This window comes from Accipiter gentilis, chromosome 8, assembly GCF_929443795.1.
Source record: "Accipiter gentilis chromosome 8, bAccGen1.1, whole genome shotgun sequence".
Lineage (NCBI taxonomy): Eukaryota > Metazoa > Chordata > Aves > Accipitriformes > Accipitridae > Astur > Astur gentilis.
Window position 1 is genome coordinate 4,657,304 of NC_064887.1, and position 24,941 is coordinate 4,682,244.

Consider the following 24,941-nt stretch of genomic DNA (forward strand, 5'->3'; position numbering starts at 1 on the left):
TCTAGTCTAAAGATACAGGATTCAATACCTGAAGTTAACAGATATTAGTGATTTCATGACAGCAGATACGAAGACACTAGTCTGGGAAAATTAGGCAAAAATCAAGTCTTACCAGGCATTCTGAAAGCAAAAGGAGTCTGACACAAGGCTGCTAGACTCAGCAACGTTTTGCTGAATATATCCAAGGTGTTTAACTCAGTTCTGAGCTACAGGGCTGGGCAACAAAGGGACTTTCCAAATGTGACACATTATCATCCTCCACCCCACAATTTTGGGAGGGGGAGGTTGGGCTTGGTGATGGTACAGCCCTCCACACATACTCTTGTTCGGGAGAGATTCTTCAGAGGAGAAAATTTTGATGAGCAATTGGTTTATTTACCAGAGTGTTTTCCCTTGGAAGGTCCTCTGTGCTTCCAGAGCTCCGAAAGATGTGACATGGTGAGATCTAACCACTCCACTCTGCACAGCAAGGAGTGCAGTGCACATCCCTTTACACTGTTCCTTGACAAAACAATGTGCTCCCATCAGAGCTTCCACACCCACACTCCTCCCTAAAATTTCTACCTGGTAAAGGACGATCTGGAAGCTGTGCAGAAAACAGCAACTTACAGCAGGTGCTCACACAAACAGACTCTACATGGGTCAAAATACATTTATGTACTGAAGGTTAGTAATGCTTTGGTGAATTCAACTCCTAGGAGTACTACACATTGGGTACATGGCCTATACATCATTCTTAGCTGAAAAGCGCACTTGTGGAAGATGACAATGCAACTCACTTTCACTGTTTATACATACTTGTAAGGCCCAGCAAGATATGGGCACAGCGGTTCTCCTTATCCATATTGTTCTAATGTTTTTCAACCCTCATCTGGAGGAGTATCTGTGCAAAAGTCAGCAACTTATGCTTCTCCATGCCCTCTTGGTGGTTAGCCTTTCTGCCTAGAATTCCCTCAAGAGTGATGATTATGGTCTTGCTAATAATTACGTGAACACTTGTCCCAGTAAAAACAGAACAGAGCCATGAAGCAATTTCATATGGATTCTCTCTACATGTCACTGTCCCAATTTCTAGTATCAAACGGTGCCTCAGAAATGTGTGAAAAGTTGCTTCAAAACAAGAAAGCAAGAGTTGGGAATGGTTGTTATATGTCTGTATCTAAGAAACCAAGGAAACAAGAACCTATGACTTAGCTGAACAAAGAAATGAGAATGGGAACTGGATTCCAATTCTGAGAATGAGGAAAGCCAGTATGCTAATAAAGCAACTGCCTTCTATTGCTAATAAAACTAATAAAGGTTACGGGTTCTCTCCTCTACCATTTCAGATCCATGATTATATGAAAGGGAATAAAGAAAAATGTCTTTACTGTTAACCACAATAAAATGAAATGTATTAGAAATGCCTAGATAGTAAACAGAGTCTTGTTAAGCTATACAAACAAGGCAAATTTTGAGAAAAAAACCCCCTCTAGACATCTTTAGGAGAAAGGACAACATAGTATATGTAAGTAATAAAACTTCTTCAAGTATAGAGTGGCAAAAGTATGTCCTGGTGGTACGAACTACTGGCATCAAATCCCACAACTAAGTGATCGTAACGTCCTTCAAAAAAATTATTGTGAAAAAAGCTCAAGCATTTCAGACAGCTAGCACTGTGACTCTACATGCTTGCGCTTTGCCACAGAACAGTCTGATCCCCTGCGCTGACATAGCAAGAGTGCAAATCCCAGATGGAAAATTAATCTCACAATGTAGCCAGATTGAGTTTCCAATTCTCCAGTGCATAACTTGAAGGTTGTTCTGCTCAGCTACTGAAAAGGTGAGGGCAGAGAGACTTTAACTTGTTTGACATCCCGAACATCATTTAAGCAAGACGCACTCTGAAAAGGAACTTATTGGCTACTGACAGTTACAAAGGATCCATGGTATCCTCCTTTGTACTCATCCTTCCTATAAAATATTGCTATCACACTTTTCCCTGCTTAAAGGCCTGGACAGAAGGGGAGTCCAAGGTCCAAATGACTTCAGCTATGTCTCTGGGTATGTGGGTAAAATCTGTCCTTAAAATAGAAAGGAGATGGATCACAGTACATTTTAAAGAATGTTTCTATCTACTATAAAGACACATTTATGGTTTCCTCATATTTATGGCTTTCCTCAAGAAAAGTCAGGGCCAGCAAGCTAGAAAAACTGCAACATTGTGATATTATTAAACTACCTCTACAAGCTGATCTTAGCCTTAGTTTGCTTGAAAAAAAATCAACTAATTGTACATCTCCTTAGACAAACTCCACCATGGTCATTTCATGGTTTGTTACAAAAATATGCAGCAGCAGAACCTGAACTATTCTAGGCAGCATATTTTCTCCTGCTTGCCAGGTCTTGGGCTTACTGACAGATGAGAAGCATACCATTGGTTTAGTAAGAGTCTCAACTTCTGCAGATTAACAAAACAGTAAATCTTATTCTTTGCCAACATCAGCTGATGTGAGTTTATTAAAAGCTAAAAGGCATGACGATATACGTGTTGAGCCTACAGACAGAAGAGGTTACATTTACATACATATGGTTGCTTCTAACACGGTAATCGGGTTATGTGCATGCAAGATACAGAACTCAGGTGAAGTCAATGGAGCTATGCCAATGAGCAAGGCCAGCTACACCTTCAGCATAAAGACAGAGGATTAAATAGATTTGTTTGGTCATTCGAGCCTCTCAGAGGTCTTTATTACCCTTTCAGTCCATCTTCATAAATGTGAAAAATAAGTAATAAAATCTTTATCACCACTCTCAGACAGAACTAATAAACAGGCAAGTCACATTGATATCCCAACACACAGTGCCCCATCTCCTTCTACTGATGTCCAAATAAAAGACCACGTTTCATTTAATTTCATTTCATTAGTGTGGTATTTCATTAAACCACCTACTTTTAGAAAAATAATACAGCCACATCTTTAAGTCCTGGATTTCTGAGATTGTTGCCTCCAACGTTAGTACTTCTGTGCCAAACGCTCAGCTAATGTGAATGGGTAGTTCTGTTATAGCCAATATATTACACTGACTTACTGCAGCTGCCTTTCCTTATCATTAAAGAGTTACTGAGAAATTCCAAATCTGAACATTTGTGTACTGGCTGACATTTAAAATGGACCATGCTAAGTTTCCACAAAAGGACAGCACTTAACAAAAGACACCACCTTTGTGTCCTATTACCTATAGCACCCACAACTTGGTTCTGAATGGGTAATAATATGAACCAACTGCAAGAGCTCTAATAGCCTTTATCATTTCAAGATGCGTCATCTACCAGTGAACTGTGTGTCAGATTCCTGTTTGGGCTCTGATCCAGTAAAGTACTTCAGCACATGGGCAGTCCTGCTTATCTTCAACTGAGCTTCTTGCCTACTTGAGAGTTAGATGATGTACCTAAGTGCTTGATCGGATCAGGGCACTGGAGTAAACTGGTGTCACTCCTCTGAAATCCTGGAGCAATACTGATTTACATTAACTGAGAATTTTGCATTATGATTATGGACTAAGATCATCTGTCATTTCAGTAGCTATATGACCTGCTACAACAAACTTTGACATTTTCTTAGACAAGTTTTTACCTGTAATAATTTCAAGTGATATAAACCAACTACAAATCATCTAATGTGACAATGAACCAAACACTACTGTACAGCATGTACTGATCTGATAATACATCAAATGTATGACAACATATAGCATTAGACTTTGCACTCCACCAAGAACATTTAACAGCAACAGAGTTATTTCTCTCAACTCCAATATAAAAGGCAGCCAGCAGGATGATATCAAATGATGGCAGCTCTGCTTCTCCTAAAAGGACCTTGGGGACTCCAAGGAGATTTGTGTATCTGCACTTCCAACAGCATAGCAATGTGGAAATGTTAAAGTTAGTAAAGCAAACAGTCCTCAAATGAGAAGGGCAACAGATGTCAACCAGTATCACATGTCAGTAAACAGCAACAAGACAGAGGGTACTTTTCTTAGCACTTTTGTGAAAGCATCGTGCTATCAGCTACAGCCACATCTCAGCTGTTTGACTCTCTAAGTAGTAGTGCTTGTATGTGTGATTTAACTCCCACCAAGAGAGGATTTCCAACTACATGGAAAATACTGTCCGCTGAAGCCAGCTGAAAGAAAGTAAGAAATGCTTCTGCGTATTTATTGCGGCTTGAAAAGTGAAAAAAAAAAATTAAAAAAAAAAAAAAATCACACTCTCAAAGTGATTGAAAGCTCATTCTGTGCTTGGCAGAGACAGACAAGCATTTATATTTCTCAGCTTTAATACAGAAGGATCATCCTTAGGGCAAAAGAGTAGTTGTGATTCATCCGTTTTTTTACCCTTACTGCAAAGGCTTCTGACAGTAAGGCCAAAATATGCTAACTAAAAAGGCACTCTTTGTACAATAAACACTAGGCCACAAGGAACTGGACAGTGGCCATCAAATCACTGCCTTTTAATTTTTCTCTCTCATCTATATTTCTCTAAAGATTTCTGGTAAGAAGGCAGCTGACTCTATACAAAAGCCAGAGGCATTGCCAGTATCTTGGTGGTTTCATGCATGCCATATTGAATCTAACTTTATTACACAAGAGAAAAAACCCCTTTCAATTAGGCAAAGATGTATTTCAGTGTCAAAACACCAAGCAAAGAGGTAAAGGGATAGAGTTCTTCTACTGCTGAGTCACTGCTTTGAGTCCAGGTCTGGTTAGCTGCAAATATACTCCACAGCCATTGAACATCTTAGCTGCTTACGTGGAAAACAGTTTGGTTCTCAGCAAGCAGTAGAGTCCACATCATGAACTGTCCATGACATCCCTTGACAACTTTGCTGCCAGTCATAAGTGAGAGAACAACAAATGAATGGACTATGAAGATTCAGCTCTTTTTCACCATCAGAATACTCTCTCTAACAGTAGGTATATAAGCTATGCACTGAAATTTAAAATCTTTTTTTTAACAGAGCACATGTCCTGTCAATTGAGACTGATCATATACAATGCAGGAAGGAATTTTTTAAAAAAATCACTTAGATGAAGAGGCCATACCCAGCCAATACACTACTCAGAAAAGCAAGAGCTGTCACCTAGCTTTGCCCAAGGATGGTATCCATTACAACTTGGGCTTAAATTCTACAGGTACAAACCTAGAACTTTTGAAGAGAAGGAAGGCAAGATCACAGCACCTTAAAACACTCCTTGTGTACAGCATGGTGCCTAAGAACAACCATCTACTTCCTCTGCCTTTCCAAAATCCTCTGATTAAGGGAACAGGAGAAAAAAAACCCATCCCAACACGGCAGGAAGGCTTTTACTAAAAGGTGCATTAATTGGGTAAGGCAAGCCAACGAAATGATTAATTCGCTGCTCTCCTTCAATATTATGTTTACACAAGTTGATTATAGCACTTAATTACTAATTCACCCTGCTCAAAAACAAGAGTGCTTTAAATTTTTAATGAGATGAGGGAAGGCAACATTCCCTAACTCAACAGGGAGAAGTCATTTTATTTCCTCTTTTGATTTCCCAAGTTATTACCATTTCTAAGGAAAAAACTATCCCCTCCCTGATCTGTCACTTGGTTCTTGCTTTTGAAAATATGGAAATCAAGAAGACGCTTGTATTAATTTCAATCCATGACCTGACAGGTAATGCTTTGGAAGAGGAATAGAGGATCGGATCATCAACTGAAGCACATCCATTGAAATAAGTGGAACAAAATTACACCAGAGACTGCTTGATCCAGAAATGGAAATAGCCTAATCCCCTCCAGTTCTGTCAGCAGAAATGTTGAATATGGCCCAGTACTATTTATGGGTGTTCTTAAGACATGTTGTCTATACACAATTGCCAGTTGGTCCATTACCAAGGTTGTGGACTAACTATTGCACTGAAGAACTTCTTTACATTCATGACAGTCTATAACATTTTCATTGTTAAGAGGCAGATACACAGCATATCTTGTGTTCTTCTTGGCTGATCTATATAAAACTTGTGTTTTCTGTGGGTTTTGCTTTTGATTTTATCCTCTATGCTATATCACCCAACAACTTCCTTAGTCAACGGGGAGGAGATGTCCATTAAATTAAGCATAACCAAGCAGTGCACAAACAAAACTTGTCCGAGTTCCTTTAGTACAAAGTTGTAAGTGAATCATTTCCCCTGAACCATCATAACTTTAAGCCCCTGTTTGCAATATATCTCTCTCATAGTTGGGGACTCTATGCCTGTTATCTTGAAGGTGAGCCAGGTGACCCTGATCCTCATAGCTTCCAGGGCTGCTTCTAGGGCTGTAAATTGTACCTACGGGGTACTTCAGTTGCTCAGCTGCTACGGCTGCTAAATAATTCAGCTAATCCACATTAGGTAATTACCTAACACCTCTTTCTATAGAATCTGGCTAATCTTTATAAAACTCCAATCTGCTTTATAAAAACAATGAAAAAGCTTTTCCCTATCTTTTTGCAGGATATACCAACAACAACAACCAAAACAAAGAAAAGACTACACCTCCCTTAAAAGTCAATTTTATACCTGAAAAATCTTGTAGTCATGTAGACTCTTAATTTCTGGCTCAATGTTTTACACCAAAAACGATTACTGAAAGCTGATTACAGAAAGTTATCAGTAAAATGTATTATAGTAAATCATAGAAACTTTCTTCTCTTCCGTATCAGCCAGTAACAATGACCTACATTAAGACAGCAAATCCAAAATAAATCTGGTAATCTGGTTTCATACAGGTAATTTTATTAATTGCTTTAATATGCAATTAAGGAATAGTCAGTGGGCTGCAGGATTTTATAAGGTAATAATCCTGTTCCCTGGTGTACAGCTTTGTCCCAAAGAGTAGGCTATCCAAAAAAAAAAAAAAAAAAAAAAAAAAAGAGCTGGATGACTGCCAAATCAAACAGCACCTTCTTCCCATTTTCAATTACATACAAGTGAGGCAGAGTAACGAGGATATACTGGAAACTTTGACATTTATTTATTGAACATTTTTACTGAGAAGGAATTGCTGGCTTGCTAAACCGGAAACTATATTTTTACTACAGAAACAATCACATAAAAACCCAGGATCCTGCTGCTCAGCATGAAAGGAATGGCTAGAACCAATAAATTGACCCATCTAAGCCAGCAACGTTAAGGTTATTTCATTCAGTGCAGCACGTATTTAAAAACCCAAAAATACAGTGTATATTTCAAAAATCCTTATGGCATACTATTTTACAGAGCACTGTCTTCTGTGACCCAGCCAGGCTGTGTTACAGCTCGTAGGCACAACAATCAAGACACAAAAAAACCACTAGAAGAAAAAGCATTTGTAGGGGCAAATTAAAAGATAACCCAAGTTGCAAGAAGAACTTCAGATTTTCTCCCCTTTCCAGAGATTCTAGAGGCTAAATAACCAACAGATGAAATGTGGAAGAACTCACCATACTGCATGTTCTTTTTTCTTTTTGGATAGACCAATTGTTTTAATTCAGTTTTACCACAGAGGAGAAAAATGCAGGGAGAGTAAATGAAGAGGAAAATAGGGAAGTCAACATTCTTTGAAGCAACAACATATGGTGACCAGGCAGGAGAGATGGAGGTTATAAATCTTTCCTTGATAGAATTACCTAAAGATGAAATTGCAGCTTCAGGGGGCTTGAGCTTTAAACCACACTAGATTCTAGCAAATTAATCTGTATGGTTACAAATTTTGCAATAACCTTCATTTCCAGTGCTTCTTTGTAAAGGCTCAGCATACTGAGAATTTTGGTACCAATACAGATGTGGTCAATAGAAAGCATGAAAACCTTTACTCCTCAAATCACTCAAAATACAAACAAAAAGATATGAAAATTAAGAATTAGAACAAAATACTCCATCCTGCAAATAGTCACTGTTGTAGTATAGAAAGGGAAAAAAGACAGGAGGTACACTGGCGCTTGGTTCTTTGTGAAAAGAAACATTTTTAGGAATGCCAAAGGATAGAGGAAAAGCTCTTTAGTGTTCCAGCCACTATGACCAACTGCCCAAGAAAGCAAAGGGTGAGAATCCTGTTGTCTCACGTACACTTCTGACTGAGTTCATCATACAGCGATATGTAGGTAAGCAAGCTGCCTGTCCTTGGAAAAAACATCCTCCAGTGTGTCTTGAAGCAGATACTTCCCCATTTCCAAATCCCAATGATGGAATGCCACAGGACTAGGCATCAGGAGAGTACAGGAGTATGAGAGTAACAGCAACCACCACAGCCACATACTTTACCCCTAAGGAAATACCATCCAAATCCAATGCATTTCTTAGCCATTAAGCTAAATAAAGCCTAACTTTAATTACTATATAAGGTTACCATAGAGTCAGGTCTTCCCTAGATGACCCACCTCTTCTTTCCTGTCTTGAAAACTGATGCCCTGGTAGAGTTTAAGGATCTTGTTTGTGTATCCAGATTTTCAGAGTGAAGAGCAGACTGCTGGAGCCGTGGATCTGACTTGGTTTCCCCAAGCCCCAAACCCCTACATTGACGGAATGCATGAGCAGGTCAACTCTTACATGTAATGCACGTTACATCCCCAAAGCATCAGATTTAGAATGCAGACACAAGAACAGCCCTGCTCCGTAGGCTCACCAGCTCCCTGAAGCATCGCTCAACCGTGCACATACTACACAGCACACATGCACCTACTTCCATACAACATTCCCCAGCAGAAGCCTGGCAGCACAATTGCTACTGCTTATCACTAGTGGGTTTTACGTGCCTGTTCAGCAACCAGTCCTTTTGTCAGCAGAGCATGTTGAAGCTGGACTAAGATTACCAGAAGTGATTTTGAGGAATCCTGACTTTGGGTGCTATTTCCAAGCTGTCCTAAAGATGCTCGAGTTTTAGAAAATGGAGAACAGCCAACCCATGAAAACCAGATCGCTTTTAAATGTTTTGATTTTGACATTGAGTGGAGATGTCCAAAAACCGTTCTGAGAAATGTGACCAGTCACTGGGACAAATACAGTAAAAATTCCCCCTCAAACAACTGTAGACATAAGGAAAGAGGTTATTGGTAAAAACCCCTCTATTTTCTCCTTTACTATTAGACTGACCAAACAAAGAGCTTTGGAAAGCACAATAATTAAGCACAAACCATCTATTAGAGGACAGGTAATAACCTCTGTTATTTGCAAAGACTAAAACAATGCTGAATGTTTGCAGCAGCACCTCTAAGAAACATCTGTTTTGGAAGATGTGTTAGAAAAATAAATTTAAGAGAAGGTTATTGAACTGTAGTGCTAGATATGCATTTACGCCTCCCCAACCCCCTAAAGACATTTATTCAGTTTCTCGTTTCTTGATCCCATGTAGCTGAATTGGTTTTAAAGTATTTTCACGTTATCCAACATATTTGCTCCATGATACAACTGGTATTGCCACAGGTGGGACCTCTTTGACGACAACCTTCTGAACACACACAAAGCCAAAACACTTAGAGGGTGGTTTCTTCACACTGCAGATACGTTGTGGCATCCTGGAGAGGATTCAGGGCCTCACCTGGCTCCCAGTGATCACCACAGGCAGTATGATGGAAAGAAACATGCTACAAATGCCCAGTGGGATGTATAATAGCAGTAGTTTCCAAACTACTTTCCCCTTTTCTGTTTCAGAGATATCCCAGGGAAGCCCATAGGCTTGACCTGTAACGCAGTGAAACAAAAGGAAACTCCTGCTGACTAGCAAAGCCCTTGGAACCAGACCTTGCACAAACAGCTGCTGAAGCACTGGAAAAGGCAGAGGCTGCGTTTGGGAAACCAGACTCCTTACGCAGTGCTGAGGCACCGGATTGCAATTTGTATTTATTCTTTTTCTTTATGTGCTTGTGTTAACTTGATTCAAGCAGAAATGGGAAGGGAGCATAAGGAGTCATGAAGTCCGGCTCTTGACAGTCACAGATAAGCCCTTAGGAGAAGTTTACTCCAGGAAGACCCACAGAACCTGCACTGTATTTATAACAAGCCAAAAACCATTCCAGAGAGTCCAGTACCTCCTGACATATCATAACAGTAAAAGAGCACACACTTTTAAAATTAAAAAGTCTGTGACATGGCTGGTTCAAAGGATCTAGTTTCACTCAGTAAGATTTCTGAAGGAGTGTGCTATGCAGGCTGAAATACATGTACCTATGCATAAAATACACATATCTGTTCTGACATTATTGAATATGTTTCTGAAATATTTTTATATATAAGGGCAGGGTTAAAAACTAAAGGTAAATGAATACACCGAAATTATATAAAAACACTTCACAGAAAATTTTGCAGCATTAGATTTTTCTAATGGTTATGAAGACAGACTTAATCAGTTTTGAGATGTTCAGTTATTGCATAGTAGTGGAAAACGTCTTAAACTTGGAATGAAATATCTATGTATTTGAGGGCAGAAGATTAACAAAAGAGTAAGAATTAAATATGAGGTCCTGTCACCAAAAGTTGCTACTGAAATTACATTTATCAAAACAAATTCTCCTTACAAGCACTAGAATTATTAAATACATATATATATATTGTACTTCTATATTTGTTGCAATAGGATTAATTTTAATGGAAAAATTCTTATGAAACTGCTCTTCCTGCTAACTTACATAGCAATGTAGAATATTCACATTTCAAAATTTCACATTTGGAAGAATGCCAAACACGGCCCAGTTCCTTAGCTTATGTTGAGCTCTTTATTGATTCCAGTAGAACTGCATCAATTTAACTAGGTTAAGAAACTGACCTCCTTATTCAGAAAATACATTCAGATAAGTTTTTGTGCAAAATTTCATCTACAAATACCTGTGCCTGATGTTATTAGAATGAAAAGTGTATCTAGGGAGCATCTTGATAAATAATTTTGTTCAACAGGATGCAGTGTACTGTTTAGTGTCCTTGCGTAGCATGAGGAGAGGACACGTCTTATACTAGTGGAATTGCCAGGTAGGAAATCAGATATGATTTTGGGTATTCAGACCCTTCTTTGGGTTTCTGTATACTACTGTTGTTTATGTAAATGCAGCTAAGTCATGCTTTGGCTGATCCACTGAACATAAAAGCCTTACTGCTACTTTTACAACTGTTAATGGATTGAAATAACATGAATAAACATGAAGTTCCATCCTCATTATTGACTCTGCATTCACTGTGGGCAAGACAAGAGGTATAGGTGTGTCATTTTTTACTGCATAAATAGTGCTATGTTGTTTCTTATGTTTAACATTACTTAATACGAAGGAAGGAATGTAGGACAAATATAACTGAGATGAAAGTGTGACCTTCTTGCAGGATCAGAGCCTTGCCAAATTCCCTCTTTTGTCTATAAAATTATATGGCCTAACTTCATAGACAGCAGCTTCTACCTGCATGTCCCTACAGTCAAAAGACAAATAATCTTCAATACACCTAAATAACATACAGAGTTAAAAAGAGGGTGGAGAGAAAGCAATGCTGGCTCTCGTCCGGCTGTGCAGAAGGTACAAACTTTTCCACTTGAATTAAAGTCTGTGCATGGTGCCAAATGTCAAAGTGTAAAATGCATTAAAACTGTAAAAAAAAAAAAATAAAATCAGGTACTGCATACCTGTATAGACACAAAATCCCCAGAAGCACAAGCTCCAAGAATAGCAGCACCCACCAAAACAGACTCCACTTCTTTGGACAGGACAACAGGCTTGCCTATACAAGAAAAAGCCATGCGTCTGTTAGGAAGAATATAGCAGTACTGCACTAGCGGCACAATGAATAATTAAAGCAAAAAAGACAAAGAAAAAAGGAATCAAAAAGGACTAAACCATGTTCGCAACCCTGTTCAGAGCTACAGTCTACTGTAGATTAATGTAAATCTCTCTGCTTTGTGGTTCCAGGCTCCAAGAAAAATGCAGAATTTAAATAAAACAAATTCAGCAAAATATTAATGCAGAACATAAAGTATACAAAGAACAAACCTCCAGACACTGGCTATTTATCTCAAAGGGCTTGGTATAAACCTGTTACCCACACCCTCCAAACCCACGTGCCTATTAAAAGTTGACCTCGAGGGGAAAACAGGGTGGTATCCTTTTTGTTTCTTTTAGAACGAACAAAAAAAAGATTGTTTGTGTTTGTTTTTAAATATATAGACAACAAAGCCAGTCTGGTTTTGCTGGGAGTCATGAAAATATGACTAGCAAATGTTCACAAGCTAGGTATGAAATAATAAGAGAAATCTTGTCTTCCAAATTGTGCGAGATACTCGACAACAGTATTAAAACACTTGAAAAACAAACAAACAAACTCAATATCTATTCTGAAGTAGGATTAAAAATTATTGTTTCATCACCCATGGGTACTATCATGAACATACTTTCCCTCACTTCACACAAAGTTTTCTAAGACCTGTATCACTAGTGTAAAAACAGCAGGAAAAAGACTAATAAACAAATAAAAATTGGCCTGCTTTCTTAATTCCCCTTAAAAAATCTAAAACAATAGCGTAAGTCTAAATACTTTTCTAGCTGCACTTCAGATGCTTATCCTCACTAAGCCAAAAAATTTAATATTCCTACAGTATTTGGCATGTGTCTAAATTTCCATTACTGAGATAATTTCATTCAATGAATGATGATGCAAACACAGCGGTGGGAGGAGGGCTTCCTTCTGTGAATAGCTTCAATGATATTATGCCCCAAAAAATGCTCCTCCCGAGAGCCAACTGTAAGATTAGAAGGAGCTGAAATTTGGAGGAAGATCTGAAGTGAGCCATGAATAACTCCTATGGAGGAAAAGGCAAATACACACTTTTCAAAATGAGAAATACAATTATTAATATGAGAAAAAATTATTGATACAAAGCAAATTCACCTTGCACCCCAGGCACCCAGTTACATTATGCTAACCTTGACCAGTTCCACCAGCGTAAAGCTCCGTACAACCATCTTTCAGTGAGTGACATAAAGGTGCCACAGTGGTCTTTACGCCATTTCTTCCTACAGTTAGCAGAGGCAGAGTGACGGGGAAAGCAAGCGGATACAGTGAGACCTTGTTTTTGACTGCTGGAGTGACTGCTAACAGTGAACGAGCGTAATTACAGCATCTCTGACCAAACAAATCCACCTTGAAAACATTAGTGTAGGATCAATCACCTGAGCATTCCTCCGGTTCAGATGGCCCACAGCTCAGGACTTGGGACAACTTAGAACAGAAAATCTAAACCTCAAGCTTACAGCTACACCGCTCTTTGCCAGGCCTTGAAGCAGTAAGCAATTTTCAGCGTGCTCTAAAATTTACTGCACATTTCCCGCATCATCAGAATGAATACAGAATTCTTACCAGGCAAACAAAAAGATCAAGATACTTTTTAAGTGGCCTGCGAAATTATCTATTGGATGTCTGCATGGCTGAGTCATGGGCATTTGCAGCTAACAATAATATATTCAGATTTTTTTCTTTTCGGGAAAGAATGGGGGATTGATTCTGGAATGTTAGTTATTTTATCTGATAGGCTCTAATGAGTTCAACATAACCAAGAGCATTTCAGTTAGATGAACTCTGACATCCCTTGTCAGTCATTGATTTTACAAATGGGGGAGAACTCCGGACTGCAAAAAGGCCTTTTTGTACTGAATTGTACTTGGCCATTAGTTACAGTCAAAGAACTTCTGATTACATTTTAATCAGAATACGTTTTCACAGATCTTTTATTTTCCACATCATGAGCCAGCAGCCCAACTCTACACATAGCTGAAATTCACCTAAAACATTTGAGTTATATAAGGAAAGGCACAGACTTGACAACAGCATTTTTTCACAAACAGAAAGTGTCACTGACAACAATGTATTTAGTGAATTTTAAGGTCAATAGGCATTATGCTTTTTGTTTCTCCATTTCTGTTTTCATCTCAGGTAAGTACATAAGGCATATTTTCATCTTCCCTGCTGCATCAAGGTTATGAAGTGTAGTTTGATGTTAGAGCAAGTCAGATCTCCGGACCAAAAGCCCCAAATCTGAGCCTTAAACTTTATTCATGACAGCTCAACTGGTCTTAATTGGAAATACACTCAAACCGCAAATCATTCAAAGTTTCTCTGAAGTTTTTTACACTAAATTTTGTTACTTTTTAAAGTATATTCAACTGACTCACAGGTGTGCTAAGATGTCCAACACACACAGGCTTAAAGGAGACCAAAAATACCACACAAGCCTGAGACCTCCTCTTGTAACGAACCACATACCCAGGACCTTCCACCCATCGGGAATTCTACAAAACCAAATGCAACACCATGCAGCAGCAAGAGTCCAGAAATCGTCCCCTAAACCATATTAATGATACAGACATGGAAGCAATTCAGAAAAGAATTGTTCTATATAATGGATACAGTGCCTAGCATGAGCAGGAAGTGTCAGAAGTCCAACAGAATTCAAATAGGAAGAAGCTAATAGAGGTTTTAGTAAAACACATCTTCTACAAACCATGCTCACAAAATGTAGTGGGCATTATCCTCATCTAACTAGCGGCTTGTAATCTGACTGAATGGAATAATTTCTATGGAACGTTTAGAATAATTTTAAAAAAACTGATAGCGAGAAACATCTCTGACATGTAATTTATACACATTAGTTTTAAAAATTCCATGCAAGGTTTTTATATTTATTCTATTGCACTTCCTTACAAAACCTGTAAGTCTGAAATCTGCAGATTGGAAATCATGCTGAAGGTCTCTCCTAAATCCCATTTTCTAACAATATGAAGTATGGAGCTTTGTTTGCACCGCATCTCTGCGTTATTCAAATGTCTTTAAATTTCAGGAAATTCAGTCTTGCAGGAAGTAACATTTCATTAACTTTTTGGCCAACCAGCAAAATAGAGTTCTATATAAAGAAAGTATTTATTTTTCCAAAGACAAAGTATTTAGCCACCTAAAATAAAGTAGTTTACACTTCTTTCCCCACACTTCCTCTAACTTACCAGTAATGTCAGCGTGCATCTGCACAAAGAGAGGGTTCTTGCTCAGCCCACCGCACAGAAACAGAGTGTTGATATGATGCCCTGCAGCCTGCATAGTTTCCAAAATATGTCTTGTTCCTAACTTCAAAAAGGGAGGGGGGGGGGGGGGGGGGGGGGGAGAGGAACAAACAGATCAGCACAGAAGAGCAGCCACATGAACAGATCTTAAAGCACAATTTGCTAAAAAGAATACCACTACTAACTGCCCCTACCAGTAACCCGAGGGCTGGGAACAGACCTGCAGGGGTATGGCCTCTGCTTAGCTTCCAGCCAGTAACAGGCATTGTAATTAAGAACTAGAAAAATCAAACAGATGGCACAAAGAATTAGGAAGTACATGGGCACAGCATACTGCAGTAAACATCCTGGGGCTGGTTGAAGAAGTGAAGACATACCAGTGCAAAATAACACAGGGAAATGGGGCTTTCGGGGAAGTACCGACAAGGGTGAAGACAGGGATTATGAGAAGACACAGAAATGGGCACCAGGAAAAACTGATGGCAGTGGTAAGCAGCTGTTTGTGACCAAGTGCAGCAGAGTACGGAAAACATTTCCAGATCTGGAACTAAAACCTATGTGGCAAAGACATCCCCACCAAAAACTTCTATTTACATTGTATAACAGCATCTGAAAATCACTCTCAGTAAAGAGATTTCAATTCTGAAGCCAAATAGCAGAACACAACAAAAAAAGGAGCAAATAAAACCCTGTATTTTCTGTCTTTTCAGCAAAAAGGAAAACCTGAAGAATTCTGTATTGGCTGAACTATTTCTCTTGGCCTTTGCCCTATGCAAAATAAAATGTTCCATTTCATGCCGGGATTAATTGAAACATCTAAAATGCAGGCATATTTTTATACTTTTCATTTACAGTCTCCATTCTGAGAAACTCAAATCAGAACAGCTCAGAGTTCTGCTCTGTGAATGAGGAAAGCAAATGCTTTGCCATTTAAAAAAAATAATTTGTTTTTTTGTTTGCTTTGCTTGCCTCCAACTACTCACTGAAGTCAACCTTCTCTCTCTGTCCTCTTGCAAGAACATTTTCCATTTCTTTGACAAACTATTTGTCTAAAAATAATTCCCAGCTCTTTATAATATCTTTGGAAGTTAATTTTGAAGCTCAGACTTGACAAAATGCCCAATTCAAGCCAAAATTTTGCCCAAGCTGACTCTTTGTAGGTAGATTCCCCACAAAACACAACCCGGTCGAAGTTTTCACGAACTGTCATTTAAGTCTTCTTTATGCTATGCTGCAAGTTCATTAAGAGGTCTGCATCCTGCAATAAACCCCTCTTCAAATAAAAGCTACTGAAAATTGAAGCTAGCAGAGTTTCATCAGACTGGAGACGTTTTACTATGAATGACTGGCACCACTCTGGATAGGCCTTCAAATATATTTTGGTTTTTCAGGCAAGCGGTTATGAGGAACTTTAGCAGCCGCAACACCAGCTGACTAAATCCATCGCTTCCCTATTGACACAGAGGGCTAATTTCCAAATCACACAGCCACCATTTTAATTATGGAAAAATAAACTGCTCTAAAAAGAGTCTGTCTCCTCAGAACGGGCTTGACGGCCACAATTATATCTCTGATCATGTTCTCATCCGTCTAACTGTTGCATCGCATTTTGCAATGAATAGTTAAAAGGATATTCTCTTTCACTCTTTCTGAAATTCAAATTTATTAACAACTTCTCTCACAACATACACACGTCAAAGACCCTGAGAAAGAACATGCTGTGAAAATTATTTTGTGTTTACCTGCCTGGAAAATTGTATTCACATAGCAATTTAAATTAAAGCCAGACTTATTTCACTGTGGGTGGGGGGGAACTAATTTAATCCTGGATTGGAGAAAATGCAAATTGAGGGGCTTCAAATGCAAATTTTATATAAAAAGAAAAAAGCGTCTCCTGCTGAAAAGAAAACTAGAGATTAACATTCTGTGGGCAGGCCTACACTTTTTACAAGATTTTTCCTTAGGTTTAAAGTCTATCTTGCACCCATTGAAGACAGCTAATGGTACAGGATGGGGGCTGTCCTGAACGAGAACTGTTTTCTTCCAACAAAAGTGAAGCTAAAATTGGGAGTGATGGAGTATGAGAGGAAAATTAAATTTCCTAGGTATCACATTAGCGGTTAGTAAATACAGCAAGTCAAAACCAAGCCTGCTCTGACTACTTTTTAGTTACTGTTTCAATAGCTTTTTAAGAATTTCCATTAACTTACAATGAAAGGTACGGTATGGCCTTTTTATATTAAACCTCACAATCAGTGCAACTAGCTATCAAAAAGATATGCAGATGCTGAATTTAGCGTTCAGCACAGTAGTTGCATTTTACAATAAAATTTGAGTTGTATCATATAATGAGATAATAGGTGACTTTCCCAGGATTTCCAGCAGAGAACGTTTCCACTTCGTTAGCACGATACAATAACAGAGCACCTGTTCGATACTGGAAAGTTTCTTTCAGGGGGCAGTATCAGTCAGTCGCTGGCATTGTTTAAACTCTCCTAAACATTCTTATTTAAATGGTGGGATTACACTGAAGCATCAGGTACAACCAAGTTACATTCATCTTAAAAAGGATTAAAACTCACAACAATGAATTCCAGGCTGGGGTTAAGTTCTCGTTATTTGCTGAAGAGGGAGGGTTAACACATAAGATGTACAATTCACAGTAAATTTACAGCAGCCGCCCACCCTCTATATCCCAGATGGCTGACCCAGCCTAGCAAAGTTGTTGTTTAACCAGTAGAGGAGTTTGGAAGTTTTCCAACTGAACAGAGTTTTGTCAGGAAAACTCCCCAATTCATCAAACTGTTAATGTTTTGCAAAAACACCTCAAGTTCAACAAACTTTAGGGGGAAAAAAAAAAAAAAATCAGAAAAGGATGTCAAAGGAATGCCAATTTCAGTCACCAATGCCTGGGGATAGCACACGCCATTAGAAAATACCCTGCACCAGGGTTTCAAAACAACTTCTTCGACCCAGGTTGCCACTTCAAAATAGAACTTCTTGTGAACTGGAAATCCTGGGTTCCAGAGAAAATTAGGGCAGAAACAAAAGTATTCCAATAAAATTACCCATCTCTGCACGTTAGCACACATTGCGGACATTTTCATAAAGACAGCCCCGCTGCTTTAACAGAAACACAGCCACAGGTTGGAAATGCTACGCACGAGACAACTGCTTGCCTTGCAGCAGGGAAACCGAGGGAGGAGTGAGATCTGGTCTGTTCGGTCTGTAGCGTTATGAACTGAATCACAGACCCACTCCAACTCGCTGTGGTACAGAGTTCTGACTCATCTAACAGGCAAGCAGGGGAAATCCATGGATTTAGGAACAATCTGAAGCTGAGGCATTTTAGGGGAGTGCAAGTTCCTTCATACAACTGCCAAAGCTTTTTTTTTCCACTCTCTCAGCTTCCCTCTAGACAGCCCATGATGTTAACGTTGCCCCATATAGTATCAGCCTCTTTCCTCACATCTGCACTAGAGGCAAAATCTCCATTTACAGAATAGCAATAAGGAGAAAACTTTTTAGGGGAACATTTTCTCCACAGTCTGTGTTGATTATCCTACAGTAGGGAGTAGTCACCAATGTGGGTAAACAATATCTTGCTCCTTTAAGAAGTCCATTAAGTGAATTCATCTATTATTAGAAATCTGTTTAGCAGAAGGGAATGATCAGTCTGCCACAGAACATGAGACAATTCATTTATTCTTTTATGCACTTAAAATGGCTTACAGCAATGGCTTGAATCGTGGCCAAGTAGATAAGGGCAAGTTCATCCAGACCCCGAGACAATGTTAGTCCAACAACCTGTGTAAAGATCAAAAAGAAAACGTACAAATCCAGCCAAAGTAAAACTCTATTATTTTCTACGCTTTCTTGTTGTAACAAGTTTTAAGTGCTAATTCTAAGTCCTGCTTTTGTGAGCTGCACACATAATGTTATGTTAAACATGTTATTCCTGATCTGGGGAAGAACCGCATAAATTGTTCTTGCCCTTGCAAAGAAATAAAGAACAAACGGCATATTGTATGGGATTAGAGATAGATTAACTCTGACAGTTTTATGTTATGACTCAGATATTGCTTGTGAATGTATTTAATGTAATAATATGAAAATGCTATTACATAAAAATAACTTTTTAAAAGCATTTCTCCCCCTCCCTTCCAAGCACCCTAACACTGAAACACAATTAATAATTAAAGACTATATCTTAACCTCCTTTACTCTGACATAAATCAATACTGCAGTGTAGTTACTCTGGATTAGTATCAGCATAGGCAACAGCTGAATGCAGCCATAACTGTGGCAGAAAAAAATGTGTTGCTATTACCAGTATTTGCATACAGCCATCATACCAAGGAAATTCTGATTCTGCTGCAGCATATAATTCTTTTATAAAATAATATATGTATTATTAGGAACCCCAAATATATGAGCCTTCTCTGTTTGTTGGGTTGGGTTTTTTTAATTGTTTCCCTCGTTTGTGGTTTAAAACATGTTGCAGTGCTTACGCCTACCCTTTCCTATCTCAGCCTCAAATACAGCAGATATTGGTGTTGGTGACTAGCTTGAGACACTGACTTCAAGGACAATATGACATTCTGAAGTACATTTTTGCATTAATCACCAGGTATTTTGATATCATCAAATTATACCCTTACGATATTCTTCTGTTATAGTTCTGCACAGTAACTTCCTGGCTTGTGACCTAGCCGATCTACCACCATGAAGTTCAGTAAAGAGAAACATCCAAACATTTAAAGATGGGCTGAAAACCTCCCCAGCAGAGGTTCTCTGGTCAGCTTCCAAACGCTGCTCTTTCTGGTTCCAGATTGCAACGTTCTGAAAATTTCTTTGTACAGAACACAGTATTTCAATCCCATTAAGTTCCAAAAGTAGCCATTTTAAAACCACAAGCCAGAATCAAATTAGGTTTAACTTTCAACAAAGAGGTATGTAGCACCATGGTTGCATAGTTCCAATCATGAGAGCATCTATGCCCATTTTTAACAATAAGCAGACGGGCTTTTCACTTTCTGTTGAAATTTACTACCCAGCAACTCTAATACAGCACATTTACTGAACATTTACCTGTTTAAATCAAGCAATCTCTCCTCAATATATTTCATTCCTTTCCCAGATAGGCATACCTAAATTTGTGTTGAAATTCAGTGAAACAGATATGCAAAATTCGGTAGACAGGTGAGTTAACTACAGCAAGTGCTGCTAGTCAGTGCTCTGAAATTCCTAGGAAAGATACTGGGACACACACAACACTCCTCATATTTTTTAGAAAATAAATGTGGCTGTAGTGATATCTCAACTACAATAATCTCTGGTTTTCTACTGAAACATTAGCACACTTCAAAATGCAGCAAGAAACCCAAATCCTATGGGACAGTTTAAATAGCTAAAAAGGAGTATGCTCAAAATTGAAAAAAGCTCTTTCCAAGTTTTGGGTTGTTTTTTTGTTTTCTTTTTTACCCTGTATTGACCTTTTTGCAAAGACAGGCTGTTTCTTACCATGCCCTTTAGTGTCAGATCTGTTAAGGGAGATCTGTTACCATGGAAATCTGGCCAAACATGTAAATCAACAGTGAGGAAACCCACAGGCAAAGATTTCTTAATCAGATCCAGGTGACTGTTCAAGTATGTATATATACTGTGAGCACTAGAAAAAACACAAGTTGGAAAAAGAGTGGTGGAGGTTATTCATCAAACATAAAACATTTGTACTACCATCAAATGCAGAAAACTCATCAAAGAATGGCAAATCCCAAATCTAAAACAAAGGGGGAGAAAGGCAAAAACAACTGCTTGCCAAACTCATGGCACTGCAGAGTGCAGGCAGTGGGGATGTCTATCTGCACGTCCATTCGACAGGCCATGTGAATTCCTCAATTTCGGAGGATGAGGGAAGATAATGGCGCTTTGTGGTCTTCAGTTTGTACATTTACTCCTACAGGTCCCTAGCCAAGCCAGAGCTGTTTGACATTTTGGGTGCTCCTGATGCTTGTCTCTAACAGAAAGGTGCTGACACTGTGAAAGAAAAAGCTAGAGAAAAGAAAGCTGCAAGAGGGGAATAAGGAGGATTCCGGGCAGAAATTAAAATCAAATTCCTTTACAAATGTTTAAAAATTTCTTTGATTAATCAATAGCACCGGACTTACAGCTTTCCTTTTTTAAACCATAATTATTTCAGTATGTGTTATGATTAAAATGCAGCACTAAGGGTGGAGGAGAGAAAGCAAGTGGCTGCTATTTTAGGGAGGAGGCAAACATGGGCCTAAATATGATTGTATCTAAGTTCAGATACTACACCCAACTCCACAATATCCAACGGAGTTTTTCCTGGACCAAGAGTAGTCTTAGGACTAACGGTGAATTCTTCAGTGCTTTGGCTTGCAATGACTCTAGTGACATTCCATTTAAAAAATGTTGCAATTATGCTCAGAATATTTTTTCAAACACTCACACTATCATCAACAGATTCATATATATTTTTCAACTCCTCTGAAATCTCCAAGTGAGGCATTTAATTCTAGACATGTGGGTCAATAATAGCATCTAACCCTAATTACAATTGATTAGTCATTGTCTCATCCACTGTAGACCCAAACAGTGATATTCATTTAGCCTCTACATGTATATTCAATTGTGCACTAATGAGATCCCTAAGGGAATTTGGCATATGCTTTACTAGTTTGACTTCTGACCTGCTAGCAGCTGTATATTTATACTTTGCATTCAACCATTCAGCTGCATGTTTTTTCAATTATACCTTACCATGTGTATGCTATCAGAGGATATCATTCAAAATGAAGTACACTTGGAAGACATTAAAATAACTAATTCACATCATTATTCATGTACTTTAAAATGTACTTTATGTGTCTTCCTGGACCTTAATTATGATAATTTTGAGGTCACAATCATTTTTTTCCCCCTTGTTGTAAAAGCGGCCCTGTTTTCTATATCCCTGAAGACTGCACTATAAGCAGTACATGCTAAGGACAGAGTCATTTGATTTCCAGTCTAAATCGTGGCTTGACTGTTGGGAAGGAAAAGAAAGGAAAGCTTCACTCAACCACAGACCTACCAGACATCCCAGCTTCTATCTAATCTCCATCCTGCTTGATTACTCTCGCAAGGATTAGCCATTCCTTCAGCTCTGACAGAACACAAGGACTGCACAAAAGAGGCTAAAGTTCAGCCAAATATGCTTAAGACCCTCAAAACCTTGGAATTACAATTTTTTTTCCACACCTTTTACTTTTTTTTTGCCTACATGTAGATACGGGTTCAAGGCACTACATTTGGACTGAGTGACTGGCAAAATCCTTCAAACAGTTGCCAGTTCCAGTTTCTACCATGTGTGTGTTATATGTAGTATTACACTATCAGCTCTCTGGAGCTTTTTCTATTCGGTTCTACGACAAAGTATCAGTAGCAGCTGGATCTGACTTGCAGAGTTGAGCACAAGCTATTGCTATTAAAAAGGAGCTATGTTGAAAGTGGAGAACAAGAAATCAATGCAAGTTTGTCCAGGGTTGTGTTCGTATTAGGGACATAACTTCAAAAAGCAACAAAAGGTTGGTATTTAATCTGTACAGGAATCCTGGAAGATGCCAGCAGGTATCTTTCAGGAAAATAATCTAAAAATTTGAGATTTCTAAATCTAAAAAAAAAGGGCTCTGAAACATCTAGAGGTACAGAGAACTGCCAAATATGATCATTCATGTTCTGCTTGGAAGATCCCCAAATTGCTGATAGATAATTTGTGTGTGTGTCACTTCACCGCTTTTTTTCATCTCTTTAGATGGGGAAATGGCATTGAGAAGTGAAGGAAGGGAAATTCTGTCCTAAAACATAGTGCTTCACGAAGTGCCAAAGGGCATATAATCTTTGCTGTCAGTTAGACACTTCTTTCCTCCAGCAGATTAGAAACTGTGATTCTACGAAACAGAAGTATTTAAGCTTTATAGCATAAATGATCATGTTACTACTTCTTTTTTTTTAAATTTCCTATTCTAGTCTACCTATACAGGGTTTAATGTATCAGTGTTGGCTAGATGTAAGACCTACACAATATATAACTGAAGACCAAAAGTGCTATATACAGAGCAATTTCTGCAACTCACTTGAACTGCATGAAAAAACCCAAGGTTTGCTGCCCAGAGTATGCCTATTAGTTGGGCCAAATGCTAAATTTACAGCTGTCCAGACAATCCTCACATAATTCAACCCTTTCCACTTCCAGTAAAAGAAGGGAAAAGAGAACATCGGAATAGTACTGGGAGGGTTGCACAACACTGGTCTTCAGCACAAGTGGTCAGTAGAAGCTGGTTTCTGGCAAGTCTGCCTAAGCCGCTCATGCCCTAACAAGTTACCACAAACTACTGGAACAGTGATAAATGCAGCTTGCAAACTCTTGGTCCTGGTAGAGGCAAAGGAACAGAAGTCTACACAGTAAGCTTCTGAGATCAGCTGCTCAGCAGGCAGTTTACCATTGCCAAACCTACTTATTAGCAGTGTGAGGAGCCTGGGAGAAAGCAAAGACAGGTTTAGGAAGGTAGAAGTAGGTGACAGGCAGCAGCAAGTAAAAGGCACAGATTTGTGACCTCAGATGCTTTTTAATGGTCCAGACATGCACGTGCTTTTTGTCACTACAAAACCAGCTGAACTCTTCACAGTGTTGCACCTAGCATGGGAAGTAAAGGTAATACGCAATTGCACATGTAAGTATGACATGCTCATTTTGTTTTCTTTCAGTGACCATTTGCGATGGCTGAACAAATTCCTACACCCACACAGAGAATACACTAAACATAATAAACCAGATGCTCTGAAATATTCCACTGAGATTTCCAGGCAAATAATTTACCATCATCACCAATAATCTCCCAAAACAAGACACTATGTTCTTATTAAGTATATGACTTAATGTAAGTAAACACATAATCCAAAGCTTGGGCCAACACTGTTCACTAAAAAAATTCCTCACACTCATATAGCTACTGCTACTAGTCCCTGTGATAAGGCTGAAGCTCGTGTTCTATGTGTAGGAAGAAATGATGAAATACGGAGAAAAATTCAGTTCTAATTGCAAAGTTCCTGATTTTTGTTTGTTCAAATCAAACTCTTTAACAAATATGTGAGAATTACAGGGAGAAAGGGGATGGGGGAATTAATTGTTTACTAAATGTAGAGCAATCCAAACATTTCATTAGGAGAGTAATATCTAGAAAGCATTATAAAACCACCATTGAGCAAATTAACTTTATAAAATATAATCATCCTTTTTATAAAATATTATAATCTTTTTTATCAATGCTGTCCTCCACAGTTTTACTAACTGCAGGAGACTCAAATCCAAATTTATGACACCATACACTTAGATAACATGGAGTTCTATTCCCAATATTCTGCATTTAGTGTCCTATTCACATAGGACAAAATTTTGGAAAAAATCCCAGATCAATCCTTATTCCAAACATACACAGATGCATTTATTTTCTGATTTCCTTTTTTTAAAAGAACAAGCAAGAGAATTCTAGGAAGCATGAATATTTCACACTGAATGAAGTCCAATACATTTCTGGGAATCCTGGTCAAGTTCTTAACAAACAAGTAAGGCATTGGGCACTACAAAGCATAGAAGGGTCATCCAGAGAAACCAGGTAGCTTTATACACCCAGGGAAGACTGAAAATAACTGTACTCCATGTGCTTAATACATCTATCTATCAGGACTGACCCTTGCCTTTTGGACCAGAGTGATAAACTGAAGATAAAATGCCAAGTTTGCTGTTTTCTAATCTAAGGAGGAAAAAGAAATTAAAAGAGAATCATATTTTCATCCAATGTGCCTAACTGTTCAGCTAAGATCTCT

General features: G+C 38.5%; 1 protein-coding gene across 8 annotated transcripts in view; it reads right to left on the reverse strand.

The window, feature by feature from the left end:
• The window catches only part of FGGY (FGGY carbohydrate kinase domain containing), a 327,630-nt gene that overhangs the window by 17,607 nt on the left and 285,082 nt on the right, over positions 1–24,941 (reverse strand). For all 8 annotated transcript variants that reach the window (XM_049807620.1, XM_049807621.1, XM_049807619.1 and 5 more), the window contains 4 exons: positions 20,574–20,721; positions 18,783–18,857; positions 14,994–15,114; positions 11,630–11,724 (listed from right to left, as the gene is read on the reverse strand). In XM_049807620.1, coding sequence (XP_049663577.1) covers positions 11,630–11,724; positions 14,994–15,114; positions 18,783–18,857; positions 20,574–20,721 — 439 coding nt within the window. The remainder of the gene's footprint in view (positions 1–11,629; positions 11,725–14,993; positions 15,115–18,782; positions 18,858–20,573; positions 20,722–24,941) is intronic.